Below are 16,051 nucleotides of genomic sequence, written 5' to 3'. Positions count from 1 at the left end.
ACAAAAAAGTATATACAACTAAATAAAACTTTAGTAATTTATGTCATAATTAATAAATAGGACAACTATAATTATGACCTCCTTATAAAAAAATCTTAGGGGTTTACTTAATTATTAAATTTTCTTTTATCTACTAATTAAGAGAGAGAGGTTTACTTGTTTATTTTCTTTTAATTGGTTTCCTTTTTTTTTTTAGCTAAAGTTTTTGAGAAGTTTAGGGGTTTATTTAATTATTTAATTATCTTTTATATAGTATAGATTATGAAAGAGATTTTCTTCCTTCATTCATTTTCTTTTAATTGGTTTCTTTTTTTTTTGTTAAGTTAGAGATTTTGAGAAGATTGGCTCTTATATATATAGCCTGTGCAAGTAACAAACAGAGAGTTTTTGATTATTTCAGTTCTGTTGTTGTCAAAGTAGCAAACTCTAAGAATCAACTATGGGGGAGAACCAAGTGCAGAGGAATTCGAGTTTTAGGTTTGAGATAGATAACTTCTCAGAGAAGGAAGGTGCGATATCGTCTCAGGCATTCATGAGTAACGGATGCGAATGGTAAAATGAGAAAGAACCGGTTCTTTAACATGTTTTTTAATTATATATTTTTTTAAAAAAAATCGAGAATAATAATTCCTCAAAAGTTGATGAGTTCGATTTTACGTAGCACTAATCCAAAAAATAAAATAAAAAATACAGGTATCTCACCGTTCATCCGAAGGGAGATCGTCTTTGTGATGATCAATTGGGTTTGTTTCTGTACGTTGCAAATCCTGAATCATTGGGAAGTGGATGGAAAAGGAAACCTAGGTTTCAATTCGTTCTGCTGAATCAATCCGACAAAGAGTTTTATAGATCACCAAGTAATATCCTTGTTTGAAACTTTACTTTCTTCTTTTCTTTTTATTGTCAAATTTTCATTCGCTTTTGGAGTTTACAAACGGTACTCTATGCTAGATTTTAGCACAAATATAGGGGGAGAAACCAAGAGTATCTTAGTCTAAGCATATATACATATGTAGTAGCGGCGGGTGAACTAGTAAAAATACATAGATCACGTACATTTCATCTAGCTTTTGTGATGAGTTATACTGATCAAGGCCAATGGTTTTTGTGGACTTGGTTTGGATCCAACTCATGTTTTAATCTTGAAGAGGCAGCTTGTATATTACACAACCGCCTCTGATTGATCATTGATGACTTTTTCTGTTTTTGTCTTTGTCTCTGTGTTTCACAGTTGGCCAGGTTTGGTATAATGCTAAATTTACAGGCAAGGGTTATCGAAACACCTTTCCTCTTACAAAGCTTCAGGAAAAAGGGTTTTTGGAGAAGGATAGACTCATCGTTGAAGTCTACATTAGCCAAGTTGAAGTTGTTGATGGAAAAGGCAGACTTGCATCAGACAAGAAGGAGACTCTAGATATTAACGGTTCTCAGGTTCTTGCTTCTCAGGTAAGTTAAAAAGGATCTGTTTCTTCTTTTCGTTTTGTGGTTGCTTATAATTAAGATTTATTTCTGAGTTACATAAAACAACTATTTCCTTGGCATGCAGGCTGCTTCAGCAAGAAAGATATTCACAGAACACCCAGATATTGAGGATGATTTCAAACCAGAGAACCAAGTGGTGAAGACGGAATACATGACTGTACTTCTCAAACTCATTGAGACACTGAACAAGCCTTCGCAGAATCATTCAGAGACTGAGCTAAACAATGCTCACATAGAGTTGAGTGAGCTGATGGAGCAAGGCTTCAAGCTGGACTGGTTGCAGTCGAAGCTTGATGAGCTTTCCTTGCAGAGGAAGAAAGCAGATGCTGATGTTAATAATCTTGAGATGAGGCGCTTTGAATTCAAGCTGGCCTGTTTGGAGTTGAAGATTGAGGAGGGGAAGAAATCTCGGGTCCAAGAATTGTTGACAGAACTCAAACAAAAACTAAAAGACCTGAGGGAGGCCAAATCTTTTGCTGATGATTTTGTGTTGATGGAACAATTTGATTGACGTAGAAATCCTACAATATCCTAGATATTAATTATGCTTTATCAGTGGGTTATAATAATACCATTGGCCTAATAAAACTAAGATAATAACAAAATATCTCATATGGGTTATACATATTATCTATAGATGATAATAATAATTTTTTAAACAAAGATGTGTAAAACATTTACATTATTATATGAACTTTTGCCAAATTTATTATACTTTTAAAAAAGAATAATTAAAATTTTCTTTAATTGTAGTTTATGTCATGATAATTAAGGACAAACTATAATTGCTATGTCGTGATTTGCAATAAATATTAAATGAAGAGTAAAAAGAAAAACTATAATTTGCTATTTCCTTATAAAAATATTAGGGTTTTACATAATTGTAGAAGCGTGTGGTAATTGGTTTCCTTTTTAATTTAGGGCTTTGAGAAGTTTTTCTTTTCAGAGAAAAAGGGTTAAGAAAAAAAAAATAGAAAAATTCTCAAAAACCAAGAAAGTTTTTCTTATATATAAGTTTGTGCCTCCTCCTGTGAAAGTTAACAAACAAAGTATTTGATATTATTTCAGTCTTTTGCTCTCTCGAATTAACAAACTCTTTCGGATCAACTATGGGGAAGAATAATGTGCAGAGGAATTCGAGTTTCAGTTTTAAGATAAATAACTTCTCTGAAAAGGAAGCTGCCATAGCTTCTCAGTCATTCCTGAGTTACGGATACGAATGGTAAAGCGATCAGACTCGGATCTTTAACTAGTGTGTTTTTTTTGTTAATTAGATTTTTTTTTACTGTTAAAGGTTTAATCTTTTTTTTAATCTTTTGGTTTAAAATTCTTCCAGGTTTCTGTACGTTCATCCGAAGGGAGATGATCTTTGCGATGATCACATGTCTGTGTTCCTACACGTCGCAAACCCTAAATCATTGGGAAGTGGATGGAAAAGGAAATCTTGTTTTCAATTCGTTCTTTTGAATCAATTCGGCAAAGAGCTCTACAGATCACCAAGTAATGATTTTATATATCTTTCGATGATCCATGTTTGTTTGAATCTTTCTTCTTTTAAACTTTTCATTAAGCTTTTGTGTGATGAGTTATATACTCTAGGGTTTTGTGACCAATTTAGAACTATAGGCTGTTGTTGATACGCTTAAACTAATGTTTGAATCTTGAAGAGGAAGCAACGTAACTAGTGCATGATCATTGATGAAGAAGTTAACTTTTTTTATGCCTTTCTTTTTGTTTTGCCTCCCGTTCACAGATAGCCATGGTTGGTTTAGTGCTGAGGCTACAGGCTGGGGTTTCCGGAAGACCTTGCCTCTTGATAAACTTCATGAAAAAGGGTTTTTGAAGAAGGATAAACTCATCGTTGAAGTCTACATTACTAGTGTTGAAGCTGATGATGGAAAAGGCAGAGTTGTATCAGAGAAGAAGGAGACTCTGGATATCAACGGTTTTCAGGTTTTTGCTTCTCAGGTAACTTGAAACAAAATCTGTTTATTCTTTTGATTCTGTGCCCTTTTGTGGTTGCTTGTTCAGATTTATTTCTGAGTTACATAAACATATATTTTCTTTGGCATGCAGGCTGCTTCAGCAAGAAAGATATTCACAGAGCACCCAGACTTTGCAGATGATTTCAAACCAAAGAACCAAGTGGTGAAGACGGAATACATGAATGTCCTTCTCAACCTCATTGAGACACTTAACAAGCCTTCACAGAATCACTCAGAGACTGAGCTAAGCAATGCTCACATGGAGCTGAGTGAGCTGATGGAGCAAGGCTTCAAGCTGGACTGGCTGCAGTCAAAGCTTGATGAGGTTTCCTTGCAGAGGAAGAAAGCAGATGCTGATGTCCAAAAACTCGATGAGCGTGTTAAGAATCTTGAGCTGATGAACTTGGGCTTGAAGATGGAGCTTTTGAAGACAAAGCTCGAGGAGGTTTCCTTGGAGAGGAAGAAATCAGATGATGCTGATGGTACTCGAGCCAAAGAAATGGAGGGACGCATCAAGAATCTTGAGATGGTGGTGTCAGAACTCAAATTTAAACTGGACGACATGGAGGAGACGGAATCTTTTTCTGATGATTTTGTGCTGATGGAACAGGTTGAATAACGTGGACATCTTAATACACTAGAGATTCGGTTTTATGGAAAGACCTGCTTATGTTGATGGTTTTATGATTTTTATTTTTTTATATATATGCGCAACTTATGGATATTTTCGTTTAGTCATATTTGGGTTTAATATGTGCTTATATATGATGATCCAATCACGAGCAAAACTATTCTCATTGAGCGTACCATGTTTTCATGTTTGAGATGGATAATTTCTCAAATACGGAAGATACCGTTTCATATATTACTTGGTGATCTGTAGAGATTGATATCAGTGAATAGAGAGTAATATAAAATTTTGTTTAGACTCTAAATTTAGGCACTTCGATTAGCCTCACGCGTGTGTCCGACCAACTTTTTACAACTACTGTATATATTGTTACACCCACAAAAACTTATTGAAAATTTTAAAAACATTATAAATATATGGATCATTTCCAAATCTTTTTTTTCTTGACATTTATCTTTTTTTTTAACGCTGGATCATAACATATATCTCTTATTAATTATTTATGAGATACATATATACTACAATTATGAATTCGGTACATATATCTTATTACTTTCTTAATAATCAATTTTATATTATAAACTCTTTTTCTTGACTAATTTGTTTTTATTAAGATAGCCTCATCGCAAATATGTAAGTTAAAATTATCAAGAAGTGGGGGTGATTTATTTATGGTTTAATTAATTACACCATGGCCGGTTAGTTATAGGGTTTCCTTTTTCTCTTAGGATTTTGAAAGTTATACTTTTTGCCTCCTCTATAAATAGAGAAACAAACACGTTTCAAATAATATCTTCTTTTATTCTTCCAAGTAACAAAACCTAAGAAGTCACACATATGGGGAATCAAGTGCCGAGGAGTTTCAGGTTTAAAATAGATAACTTCTCGGAGAAGGAAGCTGTGATATTGTCTCCTATATTCATAAGCGGCGGATGCGAATGGTAAAACGGCAAAAGAATCGGATCTTTAGTTAATCGAAGAAAGATGTTTTTCAATTAATCTTTGTTTTACATATTTTTTTCAGGTATCTTAGACTCTATCCCAAGGGAAATTGTAGTTGCAATGATCACACGTCTTTGTTCCTAAGCCTTGCAAATCCTCAATCATTACCTACTGGATGGATAAGGAAAGCTAGATATGACTTCCTTCTGTTAAATCAATCCGGCAAAGTGCTCTACAGAACACATAAAGAACCTGGTATTGGTCAGTAATTTTACTTGTGTTACTTTTACTCATGTTTTGGATCTTGAAGAATGCAGAAACTATACATTAGCCTATGATAGATATATGAAGTAGTTGACTTAATTACCCTTTTGCTTGTTTTACTTTTGAACATCGTTTGACAGATGGTCAACCAAGACGCACCAAGTTTTGCTCTACGTATCCTTCCTGGGGTTACAAAAAGACCTTGCCTTATATAAACCTTAATGAAAAAAGCCTTTTGGAGAAGGACAGGCTCATCGTTGATGTCTATATTTGGGGCGTTGAACTTGTTGATGTAAACGGCAGAGTTGTTAAAGAGAAGCAGACTGTGGATATCAATGGTTTTCAGGTTTTTCCTTATCAGGTAAACTTACAAATATTTCTTCTACTGTTTTTGTGAGCTTTTTTTATGGAGCTTCTTGGCGTATAGATTCATATATATTCCTTTTCTGAGTAGCATAATAGTTATACTATATTCCTTTGGCAGGTTACTTCAGCAAGGAAGATATTTGCGGAGCACCCAGAGATTGCAAAAGATTTCAAACCAAAGAACCAATTCGTGAAGAAGGAATACATGAATGTCCTTCTCAACCTCGTGGAGACACTTAGCAAGCCTTCACAGAATCACTCTAACATTGAGATACGCTCAGCTCGCAGCAAGTTGAGTGAGCTGATGGAACAAGGCTTCAAGCTGGACTGGTTGAAGTTAAAGCTTGAGAAGGTTTCCTTGGAAAGGAAGAAACCAGATGATGCTCATGGTTCTCGGGTCAAAGAAATGGAAGGACGCATCAAGAGTCTTGAGAAGATGGTGTTAGATCTCAAAGTTGAACTGGGCAAGGAGAACAAAGGACAAATCTTCTACTAATGATTTTTTGCTGATCGACTATATCGATTGAGGTAGAGATATGATGATACTAATAGTCTAGAGATTTGGCTTTTATAGAAAGACCCGTTTAGTTATGTGATGATGGTTTTATCCTCTCTTTTTTTATATATACTAGGGCTGTCAGCCCGTGCGTTGCCGCACGGGGAAATAAAAACTTAAAATAATTAACATTGTTAAATAACTTTTTCGCGTGGAAAATTGATTATAATTTTCTAATTGTTTATTTTTTTATTTAATTTACAAAAAAAATTTTTTACCTTTTCTATATTATGATATATTAGATTTGTAAGATTGAGAAACCTTTTTTACAATTTTATCTTTATCCTTCAAATCATATTTTTCTAATGGTATCGCTGCATTTTAATACTGATGATCATATAAAGTCAAAAGAATTCAATATTTATGAATGACCATTTTTTACGGTTAACGTGCCCCCTCTTTTGCTTTATTTAAAAAACAAAGCTGTCAACGCAATTATAAAATGAACTTCTAGCTAATGATCTTAAAATCATATCAAAGATTCATGCCTTTTCCTTTTACAAAATCTAAGAATTTTTTTGGATACAAAACTCAACTATTTCTAGCATAATACATGTTTCAATCACCAACGAAACATTAGTACCATTAAACTAATGAGACAACTCTACATATTCAACCAAATTCAACATAACATTATAGGAACATAAGCAATACCTAAAAAAACATCAATGAGAAAGAATATGCTTCAATTTAAGAAAAAAAAGTTTTACAATGACAAATTATTGTCAATTAGATTTAAAAGAACATATATTTGGTGTTTTGGTGAGGCATCTACATATGGCACAACTTTTCATTTGACAAAGATCAACATGAAGCAACTTCTTCTTCTTGTATGCTTCTGTTATATCAATCTTATGGTTTTATCAAAATATGAGCTATAAATTTAAGGGCGATCTTGCTTCAAATTACATTTCACAAATCACAGTATATATTAGAATCATATCCAATTGTATCTACAGATAGAATTCAACTATAAATACCAACGAATATTGTTGTATCAAAACACCAACCTATGATTAATAATAATAAATAAATAAATAAAACACAACAATTTGAAACAATGATTTGTAACTGATTCTTGTAGAAATTTAGAAGTATAATTAAACAATAAAAATTTAGTGAAGTCACTAATCAAACAATAAAAAAGGGAGTAGAAATTATAAGTTTAAAGGCTTATCAAAATATAAAATAAAATGAGGAAGATGAAACAAAACAAATCAGATGATGTTTGAGTGTAAATCTATGGCCATGTTACTACATTTTATATGAGTTTTATACCTTTTTGAAGTTAAATTAATCAATTAATAATTTTGTTGCAAATACAGAAATCGATTTAGTGACAAGAAGAGAACAATGTTAACAAGATATATGAAAGGTATTCACATAAAGCAAATTTCAAATCATTATTCTATTGAAATTTACGAAAAAGTAATAAGTAGGCTGATAGTCAAAATTAATTACCTAGATCAATACATTGAAGATATGATCAATGCATGTATAAGATGGAAAACGACACCAAACAAAGGTTGAATAAGGAAATAAATAAATAAATCAGTCATATTTAAACGAAGATCGTTAATCAATGAATACTAATTAATCGAAAAAAGAATATTCAGATTTTTTAATCTCGGAGGTGTGAAACAATACTCAAAGAAACAATACTTAGAGAAACAAAATTTATTTTCAAGATACACAGAAATCTATATATACAAGCAAAGAGGTGTGAAAAAATAACAGGTGCAAAAATTTTAAGCTAGGGTACGACGAATAAACACAATTGTTGGGTATAAAACTTTGCAACTTTTGGGATCATTAACAAATATAACCAGTTAGATGACATAACGGGAACAATCTCATCCATTAGATTAAAATGATGATCTCAGCAATCATATAAAGTGGGTTTGAGAATTCACGAAAAGGTAATAACAATTAATAGCTTTAGATAATAATGGCTAAGCAAATTTAAAGTCAAATAGGATTGGAAAAACAAAATTTGAAGAAACAATTGTTTCAGGAAAATAAATTTGTAAATAAATTAAAACAAAACAATCAAGATGTAGAATATTTATATATGGAATGAAAGAGTGTGATTGTGAAACATTGCATAGATTAAATTACAGGGGTATTTTTATTAAAAGACACATCTTTTTAAAAAGACACAATTAAAAGACACATCCTTTTATAAAGACATATTTTTTGCTTTTATATATATTGAGATTAAACAATAACCTTTAGATCAAATGAAAAACAATCTGAAACGTTAGATTCAAAAGATGACATCAGCAGTACACAAAAAGTGGGTTTGCTATTATATATAGATATAAAACATATGCACCACTTTTGGATGTTTTCATTGAATCATATTTTGCGTGCTATCATGTTATATATGGTTCCATTTTTTTAAAGAGAGGAGTTGAGACATTAGAGAAGTGTGTAGATCATTTCGCATAAAGAGCGCCATAAGATTTTGTGTATGTGGGAACATCAAGATGGTCACTATAAAAAAAAAAAAAAAAAGATAAGATGTTCATTTATGTAAACCATGAAAGTATCCTTCCAATATGACATGCTTAATATATTAATAGTAACACACATGACCCGGCCCGTGTTGATCTCTTACTGGCTAGAAAGCCCATTAACAGATGTCGGCTTAGCCGCACATATCACGTGGTTTGTTTTTGTGTTAGGGTTTAGAGAAGTGTTTGTCTTCTTTAATTAGGCCTCCTGTATAAATAGAGCGGGCTTTTCCAAAACGAAGCTTCAGAGAGTTCCGTCTTTTGCTCGAATTAAAAACAAAAACAAACAAAAAAAAGAAATCAAAGGGAAGCATTGAAGGTGAAAGATGTGGAAAGAAAAGGCATGTTTCAGGTTTGAGATAGACAACTTCTCGGGGAAGGAAGCTGCTGTGATGTCAAACGTATTCGTGAGTGGCGGATACGAATGGTATAAAAAACACGAAAATCCTACTTTAATTAGTAATTTGATAGTACCTAGGGCTAGCTAGCACTAATTAATTAATTAATATATTATTTCTGCTGCAGGTATATCTCCCTTCTTCCCAAGGGAGAAGATGGTCTTTACGTTGATTACTCGTCTTTGTACCTGTACGCTACTAACTCTAAACCAGTGGGAAGTGGATGGAAAAGGATTGCTAGTTTTTACTTCGTTCTCTTGAATCAATCCCACAAAGCGCTCTACAGATCAGCTGGTCATTATTTTACCTATATCCTCCCATGCGTTAATATATACTACTCTTGCTTTCATTCTTTGAATTATTTGTGGTAATCAATAAAAGGCTCCGTTTCTGCTTATGTTTCATAGTTGAAGAGCACATACAATTTCAGGCAGATTCTCTGAGCTGGGGTTTCGCAGAGACCTTGCCTCTTCGCAAGTTTCAGAAACAAGGGTTGCTTGAGAATGACAAACTCATTGCTGAAGTCTACATTCACATGGTAGATTCTTTTGATGGAGAATTAAGACATGTATCAGAGAAGAAGGAGACCGTGGATATCAACGGGTTTCAACTTCTTGCTTCTCAGGTAAAACTCAAAAAGGATCTGTTTTTATAATAGTTTGATCACTAATTCCTATAAGTTTGCTTATTGGCGTATATATATACCTTTTCTGATTAACATAATAAATATACTTTTAATAGGCTACTTTAGCAAGGAAGATATTCGCGGAGCACCCAGACCTCGCATATGATTTCACACCAAGGAACCAAGTTGTCAGGACAGAATACATGAATGTCCTTCTCAGCCTCGTTGAGACACTTGATAATCCTTCACTTAATCATTCAGAGACTGAGCTAAGCAATGTTCGCATCGAGTTGAGTGAGCTGGCCGAAGCAGGCTTCAAGCTCGACTGGTTGTACTCAAAGCTTGATGAGGTTTCCTTGAAAAGGGAGAAAGCAGGTGCTGATTCCCAAGTCCAAGGACTCGATGAACCTTGTAAGGATGATCATGTGATGAAGCTGTTAACATTGCTGAATAATTTGAAGGCAAAGCTTGAGAAATCAGATTATGCTGATGGTTCTCGGTTCAAAGAAATGGAGGGACGAATCAGTGATCTTGAGATGGTGGTGTCAGATCTCAAACTTAAGCTGGAGGAGGCCTCATCTTTTTCTGATGATGATGACACAACTTCTTCTTATGATGATGATTTTGTAGAGATATTATACTAAAAGTGTGAAGAGATTTGTCTTTTTAGAAAGACCTTATGTTGATTTATTCTTTGTCTTTATGTCCACCACATTTGGATGCTTAATTTCGTTGTATCGTAGTTTGAGTTAATGTGTGATCCAATCCTAAAGTTAACAAAGCAAATTACATGTATTTCTCCTTGAACCCACTAAAGTTTTCAACATATGAGAACGATAACTTCTCAAAGATGCATGATACCATTTCATATAATTGCGGCGGCTGCAAATGGTGGTGAGGAGGGGAAAGACTAAGCTCCTTTCTGATCACATCGTACATATTAATCTCTCTCGCACATAGTAGTCATCTGGCAAATGTGTAAGTTAAATCTGTGGATGTAATCTTTTGTTGTTGGAGTCTGAACTGCGCAAAGCAGCTTTACTTTTGGTACAGACAAGAGGAAGAAGCTGCATAGCCAAAGGATAGGTTGCTTGTATGTCTATAGCATTTAACATAAAAGCCTCCTTGGATTGTCTTTTGACTTGTGAGGCTCTCTTTTGAAGACATTGTCAAGGTATCTTTAGTTTCTGTCTTCTGGTTTGAAGGAGGTTAATGGTAATAAATGAATAATATGATTCTCTTAATATCCCTTTCGACTTGGAATATAATATGTGGAGGAGGCCACATCTTCTGCTGATGAATTTTTGTTGATCCACTAGGTTAATTGACGTATAGATATGATACTAAAATAGGCTAGAGATTGGTAGAAAGACCTGCTTAATTTTTGGATGTTTTCGTTGGAATTATATTTTTGAGTTAATGTGTTATCGATCCAATCCTAAAATTAGCGAGCACTCTCCTTGAGCTCACGTATAAGAAGAACATATTTGTCTTTTAATTTAATGCCCATATTATAAAACTAACACTATCAACTTGAGACCTTTCCTCTGTTTCTGGACCATTCGCTTAAGAAGGTTTGAAATTAATTGATGCATTCTCATTCTCTAATGACCAATTGACCATATCGAGGTTTGCGAAGTTTATTATAACAAAATATTTATAGCAAAATTAACTTATATAGGTAAACCAAATACTGTATTATTATAACAAATTTTTTATTTAATATTTTGGTACTAGTGATTGGTTTGGTTCTAGTTAGGGTTTTTAGAAGTTTTGTTTGGTTCTTTTTCTATCCCTCCTTTATAAACAGAGAGCGTCTAAGAGTTTTTCGTATATTGGACGAAGTGACAAAATCTAAGGAAGCGTTTGGGTCAAATATGTGGAGTGATAAGCCGAGTTTCAGGTTCGAGATAAATAACTTCTCGAAGCGGGAAGTTGCGGTATCGTCTCAGACATTCGTGAGTGGTGGATGTGAATGGTAAGAATCGGATATATTTAATTAGCTCTGTTATTAAATTCTCTTTCAGTCTTTTGTATTCGATATATAAAAAAGTACGTAGGAGTTCTCCAAAAGTTGATGAATTTGGTTGTACGTAGCATCAATTTAAATGGGTTTAATCAAAATTAAGGGTTTAATATTTGTTTTTCAGGCATCTCACCCTTCACCCGAAGGGAGATGGTTTTTCTGATGATCTGGCTTTGTTCTTGACTGTTTCAAATTCTAAATCATTGGGGAAGGGTTGGGAAAGGAGGATTGATTATTACTTCCTTCTGTTGAATCACTCCGACAACGAGCTCCACAGATCATCTGGTAATGAAGCTATATCCTTTCCATGCATGTTTGAATCTGTTTTTTTGTTTTTTTTCCTTTCTCTATTTATGGTTGAAACATTTGTGGAACTAATCTCTTGAAACATAAGCATGTGACTAATTCAGTTAACTCTTTTTTTTTTTTTTTTAATCTTATGTTTCATATATAGTTCAAAAGCAAACAGTGTTTAAGGAAAAAGCCATGAGCTGGGGTTTCCGACAGACCTTGCCTGTTAGCAAGTTTCAGGAAAAAGGGTTTCTGGAAAAAGACAAACTCATTTTTGAAGTCTACATTCAAAATGTAGAAGCTTTTGATGGAGAAGGAGGAGATGTATCATCGGAGAAGGTGGACACTGTGGATATCAACGGTTTCAAAGTTCTTGCTTCTCAGGTTAAAACGGATATATTTTTTTTGAATAGATAATTACTTTCTTAGGGTTTGCTTCCTTTATGTTGATCATTACGATAAACATACTTTCTCTTGGTAGGCTAATACATTGAGGAAGATATTCGCGGAGCACCCAGACTTTGCAAAAGATTTCAAACTAAAGAACCAAGTGGTGAGGATGGAATACATGAAAGTCCTTCTCAACCTCATTGTCACACTTGAAAAGCCTTCAAAGAATCACTCAGAGCTAAGCAATGCTCACAGTGACTTGAGTGAGCTGACGGAAGCAGGCTTCAAGCTGGACTGGTTGCAGTCAAAGCTTGATGAAGTTTACTTGAAGAGGAAGAAAGCAGATGCTGATGTCCAACAACTCGATGAACGTGTTAAGAAGCTTGAGCAGATGAAAGTGGATGTCAAGCTGGATTGTTTGATGAAAAAGCTTGAGGAGGTTTCCTTGGAGAGGAAGAAATCATATGATCTTGATTGTTCTCTGTTCGTGGATCGCGTCAAAAATCTTGAGCTTATGGAATTGGGCTTCAAGTTGGACTCTTTGGAGACAAAGCTTGAGAAATTTTTGATGGAGACGAAAAACGCAGATGCTGATGGGTCTCGCGTCCAACAAGTAGAGGAAAGCGTCAAGAATCTTAAGATGATGGTGTTAGATCTCAAAGTTGAAGTGGACAAGAAGAAGACCAAATCTTGTGCTGATGGATTCATGTTGGTTGACGATATTGCTTGAAGTAGACAATACCTGTGTTTCCTTTGTTTCGGTTTTATTTGATTTCTAATTTCTAAAGTCTTAGAGTTTTGGCTTAATTGAAAAACATGATTAAGGTGTATTTGTTTTAGCTGCACCACTTTTGAACATTTTCGTTTGATCATACAATTTTAGGTTCATGTGTTCTGATCCAATACCTAAATTAATGAGCAAAGCATAGACTTTTTTGATTCTCTTAAACTCATCCATCCAGATTATAAAAGTAGCACCATCAACTCGAGAACTTCCTCCTCTGTTTTTCGGTCACCTGTTAAAAATCAGAATCTTTCTGATTTTATTTTGTTTGCAGTGTTATGCAAGAAATCTCAATCTGATTGTGAGTTGCCTTAAATTTTGGTTATCACCACCCATTTCAGGATTCTTATACGTTTTCATATCATAGAACCTTATTTGTATGAAATTTAAAATTTAATACATTAGCTATACTTTTTAATTAATAAACTTAAAGAAGAGATATTGACGTTAGTATACATTATGAAGAAAGGAATAGTTATTTATTTATTTATTTATTTTGTTGGAATGATTATTCTCGGTGTAATTTAGTAATGTTTAGGATATATTTTAGTTTATCTATTTATCAGTTTTCCTTTTCACGTTAGGGTTTGGAGAAGGTTTTTAATTTTTCTATAAAAGAGGACCTCTATACGACTATACCTGAAAGTAACAACTAAAGTTTCTGAGAAATTCGTCTTTGCTAGTCGAAGTACCAATCAAAAAAATCTACGAAAGCGTTTCGGTTCAGCTATGTCGTGGAATCAGAAGCCATGTTTTAGGTTTGAGATCGATAACTTCTCGGAGAAGAAAGATGCGATATCGTCTCAGACATTCGTGAGTGGCGGATACGAGTGGTAAAAAACTTGATGAGTTCGATTGTAAGTAGCAATAGGATTTTATTAAAACAATACATGGTTTAATATTTGTTTTATATTCTTTCAGGTATCTCCACCTTTACCCGGAGGGAGATTATCTTTCTGGTGGTGATCACTTGCCTTTATACCTAGCTGCAGATTCTAAATCGTTGGGAAGTGGAGGGGAAAGGATGGCTATGTTTTACTTCTCTCTGCTGAATCAATCTGACAAAGAGCTCTACAGATCCCCAAGTAGTGAGATATCCTTGCATGATTTTTTCTTTTTCTTTTTGGTGAATTGTCATTGTAGCCTATGTGGTAGTTATACTTGCATTGGTTTGGATCGGAATACTCTTGTTAATTGTTCAGGCCTTCCTGAACTTATATGTAGGATGTTGTTGGCAACAGGCAATAGGACTAAACTTGTTTAAACATGAGCATGTGTTTTTGTTTTTTTTGTCTCTTCACAGTTGGACAAACATGCTATTTTGGCGTTAAGTATCTATCATGGGGTTGCGCAACCTTACCTCTAAGCAAGTTACAGGAAGAAGGGTATTTAGAGATGGACAGACTCATCATTGAAGTCTACATCAAAGTTGTTGATGCTGTGGACGGAGAAGGCGGAGATGCAAAGAAGAAGGAGACTGTGGATTTTGTAGGTCACCAAGATTATGCTTCTCAGGCAAGTTTAAAATTGGATCCGTCTCTATTTCTGTTTTTGATCAATGAATCACTTGCTTTTATAAGGTTTTGCGTCTTGAGTAATTAACGAAAACACGTTTTCCTTAGCAGGTTGCATTAGTGAGAAAGATATTAGAAGAGCCCCGAGAAGTTGCAGAAGAATTCAAACCAAAGAAAGTGCTAAATGCGCTGAGAAATGCTTACAGCAAGGTTAGCGAGCTAGTAGCGGAAGCAAAGCTGCAGAACTGGTTCAAGTCAAAGTTTGGTGAATTTTCTTCGGAGAGTAAGAAAGCAGATGATGAGCTTGCAAGAGTTCCCTTGATGACTAAGAAAGATGCTGATGATACATCTCGGGTCCAACACCTCGAGGAACGCATCAAGAATCTTGAGCTGTTGGAATCCGGCTCCCAGATGGACTCTTTGAAGTCGAAGCTCGAGGAAATTTCCTTGGAGAAGAAGAATTCATATGATGCTTATGGGTCTCTGGTCCAGCAACTCGAGGAACGAGTCAAGAATCTTGAGCTGATGGAAAATGGCTCGACGCTGGACAGTTTGAAGTCATTTATTGAGGAAATTTCCTTAGAAAGGAAGAATTCATATGATGCTGATGGATCTAAGGTCCAACTACTAGAGGATAGGGTGTGGAATCTTGAGATAATGGAACATGGCTCAAGGCTGGACAGTTTGGAGACGAAGCTTGAGGAAATTTACTTGGAGAGGAAGAATTCATATGACGCTGATGGATCTAAGGTCCAACTACTAGAGGATAGGGTTTGGAATCTTGAGATGATGGAAAATGGCTCGACGCTGGACAGCTTGAAGTCAAAGCTTGAGGAAGTTTCCTTGGAGAAGAAGAAATCAGAGGCTGATGGGTTTAAGGTCCAACAACTACTAGAGGATAGGGTGAAGAATCTTGAGCTGATGGTTTCAGACCTCAAAGTTGAACTGGACAAGGAGAAGGCCAAATCGTCTGTCGATGGATTTTTGTTGGTCGACTAGGATGCTTGATGTAGAGATCAAGTTTTATTAGTTTTCCGATTTTTTTTCTTCTATTTATTTTTCTGGTTTTATTCTAATTTCGAATAGAAAGACCTGGTTATTCACTGTTTGTAAATTAAGATGGGATTTCTAATTAAAGATTATGTTCTATGACTTCTATCATGTTGAACAAATAATGATCTAATTTGACGAAAAAGATCACACTTACATAGTTACATTTATCTTTCGTTTAAATGACATTGCCAAAACTGTCGTTTCATAGAGAAGAACAAACTGATCATA

General features: G+C 34.5%; 5 protein-coding genes across 5 annotated transcripts; all 5 read left to right on the top strand.

Annotated features, from left to right (window-relative positions):
* Nucleotides 1–301: 301 nt before the first annotated feature.
* LOC111831126 (MATH domain and coiled-coil domain-containing protein At2g42465-like) lies at nt 302–2,105 on the top strand. The gene is made up of 4 exons (XM_023784687.1): nt 302–552; nt 694–857; nt 1,232–1,446; nt 1,610–2,105. Exons 1-4 carry the CDS (start codon nt 440–442, stop codon nt 1,991–1,993), a joined length of 876 nt encoding a protein of 291 aa, XP_023640455.1. The 5' UTR covers nt 302–439; the 3' UTR covers nt 1,994–2,105.
* A 412-nt stretch (nt 2,106–2,517) lies between these two features.
* Nucleotides 2,518–4,218, top strand: LOC17888094 (MATH domain and coiled-coil domain-containing protein At2g42480). Its single transcript, XM_023784686.1, has 4 exons — nt 2,518–2,704; nt 2,819–2,982; nt 3,236–3,450; nt 3,559–4,218. Exons 1-4 carry the CDS (start codon nt 2,592–2,594, stop codon nt 4,084–4,086), a joined length of 1,020 nt encoding a protein of 339 aa, XP_023640454.1. The 5' UTR covers nt 2,518–2,591; the 3' UTR covers nt 4,087–4,218.
* A 717-nt stretch (nt 4,219–4,935) lies between these two features.
* Nucleotides 4,936–13,202, top strand: LOC111831113 (MATH domain and coiled-coil domain-containing protein At2g42480-like). Its single transcript, XM_023784657.1, has 5 exons — nt 4,936–5,039; nt 5,123–5,301; nt 5,445–5,665; nt 5,789–6,124; nt 12,777–13,202. Exons 1-5 carry the CDS (start codon nt 4,936–4,938, stop codon nt 13,200–13,202), a joined length of 1,266 nt encoding a protein of 421 aa, XP_023640425.1.
* Nucleotides 9,069–10,514, top strand: LOC17889119 (MATH domain and coiled-coil domain-containing protein At2g42480). Its single transcript, XM_023783757.1, has 4 exons — nt 9,069–9,169; nt 9,268–9,463; nt 9,571–9,765; nt 9,882–10,514. The coding sequence occupies exons 1-4, from the start codon at nt 9,069–9,071 to the stop codon at nt 10,407–10,409; spliced, it is 1,020 nt and encodes a 339-aa protein (XP_023639525.1). The 3' UTR covers nt 10,410–10,514.
* Nucleotides 13,203–13,985: 783 nt separating the features above from the next.
* On the top strand, nt 13,986–15,769 carry LOC111831112 (MATH domain and coiled-coil domain-containing protein At2g42480-like). The gene is made up of 5 exons (XM_023784656.1): nt 13,986–14,089; nt 14,178–14,341; nt 14,560–14,771; nt 14,882–15,295; nt 15,584–15,769. Exons 1-5 carry the CDS (start codon nt 13,986–13,988, stop codon nt 15,767–15,769), a joined length of 1,080 nt encoding a protein of 359 aa, XP_023640424.1.
* Nucleotides 15,770–16,051: the final 282 nt, after the last annotated feature.

Source organism: Capsella rubella, unplaced genomic scaffold (assembly GCF_000375325.1).
Source record: "Capsella rubella cultivar Monte Gargano unplaced genomic scaffold, Caprub1_0 scaffold_4, whole genome shotgun sequence".
NCBI lineage: Eukaryota > Viridiplantae > Streptophyta > Magnoliopsida > Brassicales > Brassicaceae > Capsella > Capsella rubella.
This window is presented reverse-complemented; position numbering and strand designations above follow the sequence as displayed.

Excerpts from the sequence above, each read along its gene's own strand:
- LOC111831112 (XM_023784656.1), top strand. The coding sequence starts at position 13,986 with ATGTCGTGGAATCAGAAGCCATGTTTTAGGTTTGAGATCGATAACTTC. Across the intron at positions 14,772-14,881 it reads ACCAAGATTATGCTTCTCAG|GTTGCATTAGTGAGAAAGAT; the intron begins GCAAGTTTAAAA and ends TTTCCTTAGCAG. Across the intron at positions 15,296-15,583 it reads GAGTCAAGAATCTTGAGCTG|AGCTTGAAGTCAAAGCTTGA; the intron begins ATGGAAAATGGC and ends TCGACGCTGGAC.
- LOC111831126 (XM_023784687.1), top strand. The coding sequence starts at position 440 with ATGGGGGAGAACCAAGTGCAGAGGAATTCGAGTTTTAGGTTTGAGATA. Across the intron at positions 858-1,231 it reads AGAGTTTTATAGATCACCAA|TTGGCCAGGTTTGGTATAAT; the intron begins GTAATATCCTTG and ends TGTGTTTCACAG. Across the intron at positions 1,447-1,609 it reads CTCAGGTTCTTGCTTCTCAG|AACCAAGTGGTGAAGACGGA; the intron begins GTAAGTTAAAAA and ends TTCAAACCAGAG.
- LOC17888094 (XM_023784686.1), top strand. The coding sequence starts at position 2,592 with ATGGGGAAGAATAATGTGCAGAGGAATTCGAGTTTCAGTTTTAAGATA. Across the intron at positions 2,705-2,818 it reads CTGAGTTACGGATACGAATG|GTTTCTGTACGTTCATCCGA; the intron begins GTAAAGCGATCA and ends AAATTCTTCCAG. Across the intron at positions 2,983-3,235 it reads AGAGCTCTACAGATCACCAA|ATAGCCATGGTTGGTTTAGT; the intron begins GTAATGATTTTA and ends TCCCGTTCACAG.
- LOC17889119 (XM_023783757.1), top strand. The coding sequence starts at position 9,069 with ATGTGGAAAGAAAAGGCATGTTTCAGGTTTGAGATAGACAACTTCTCG. Across the intron at positions 9,170-9,267 it reads GTGAGTGGCGGATACGAATG|GTATATCTCCCTTCTTCCCA; the intron begins GTATAAAAAACA and ends TTTCTGCTGCAG. Across the intron at positions 9,464-9,570 it reads TTACCTATATCCTCCCATGC|GCAGATTCTCTGAGCTGGGG; the intron begins GTTAATATATAC and ends ATACAATTTCAG.
- LOC111831113 (XM_023784657.1), top strand. The coding sequence starts at position 4,936 with ATGGGGAATCAAGTGCCGAGGAGTTTCAGGTTTAAAATAGATAACTTC. Across the intron at positions 5,040-5,122 it reads ATAAGCGGCGGATGCGAATG|GTATCTTAGACTCTATCCCA; the intron begins GTAAAACGGCAA and ends TATTTTTTTCAG. Across the intron at positions 5,302-5,444 it reads ACATAAAGAACCTGGTATTG|ATGGTCAACCAAGACGCACC; the intron begins GTCAGTAATTTT and ends ATCGTTTGACAG.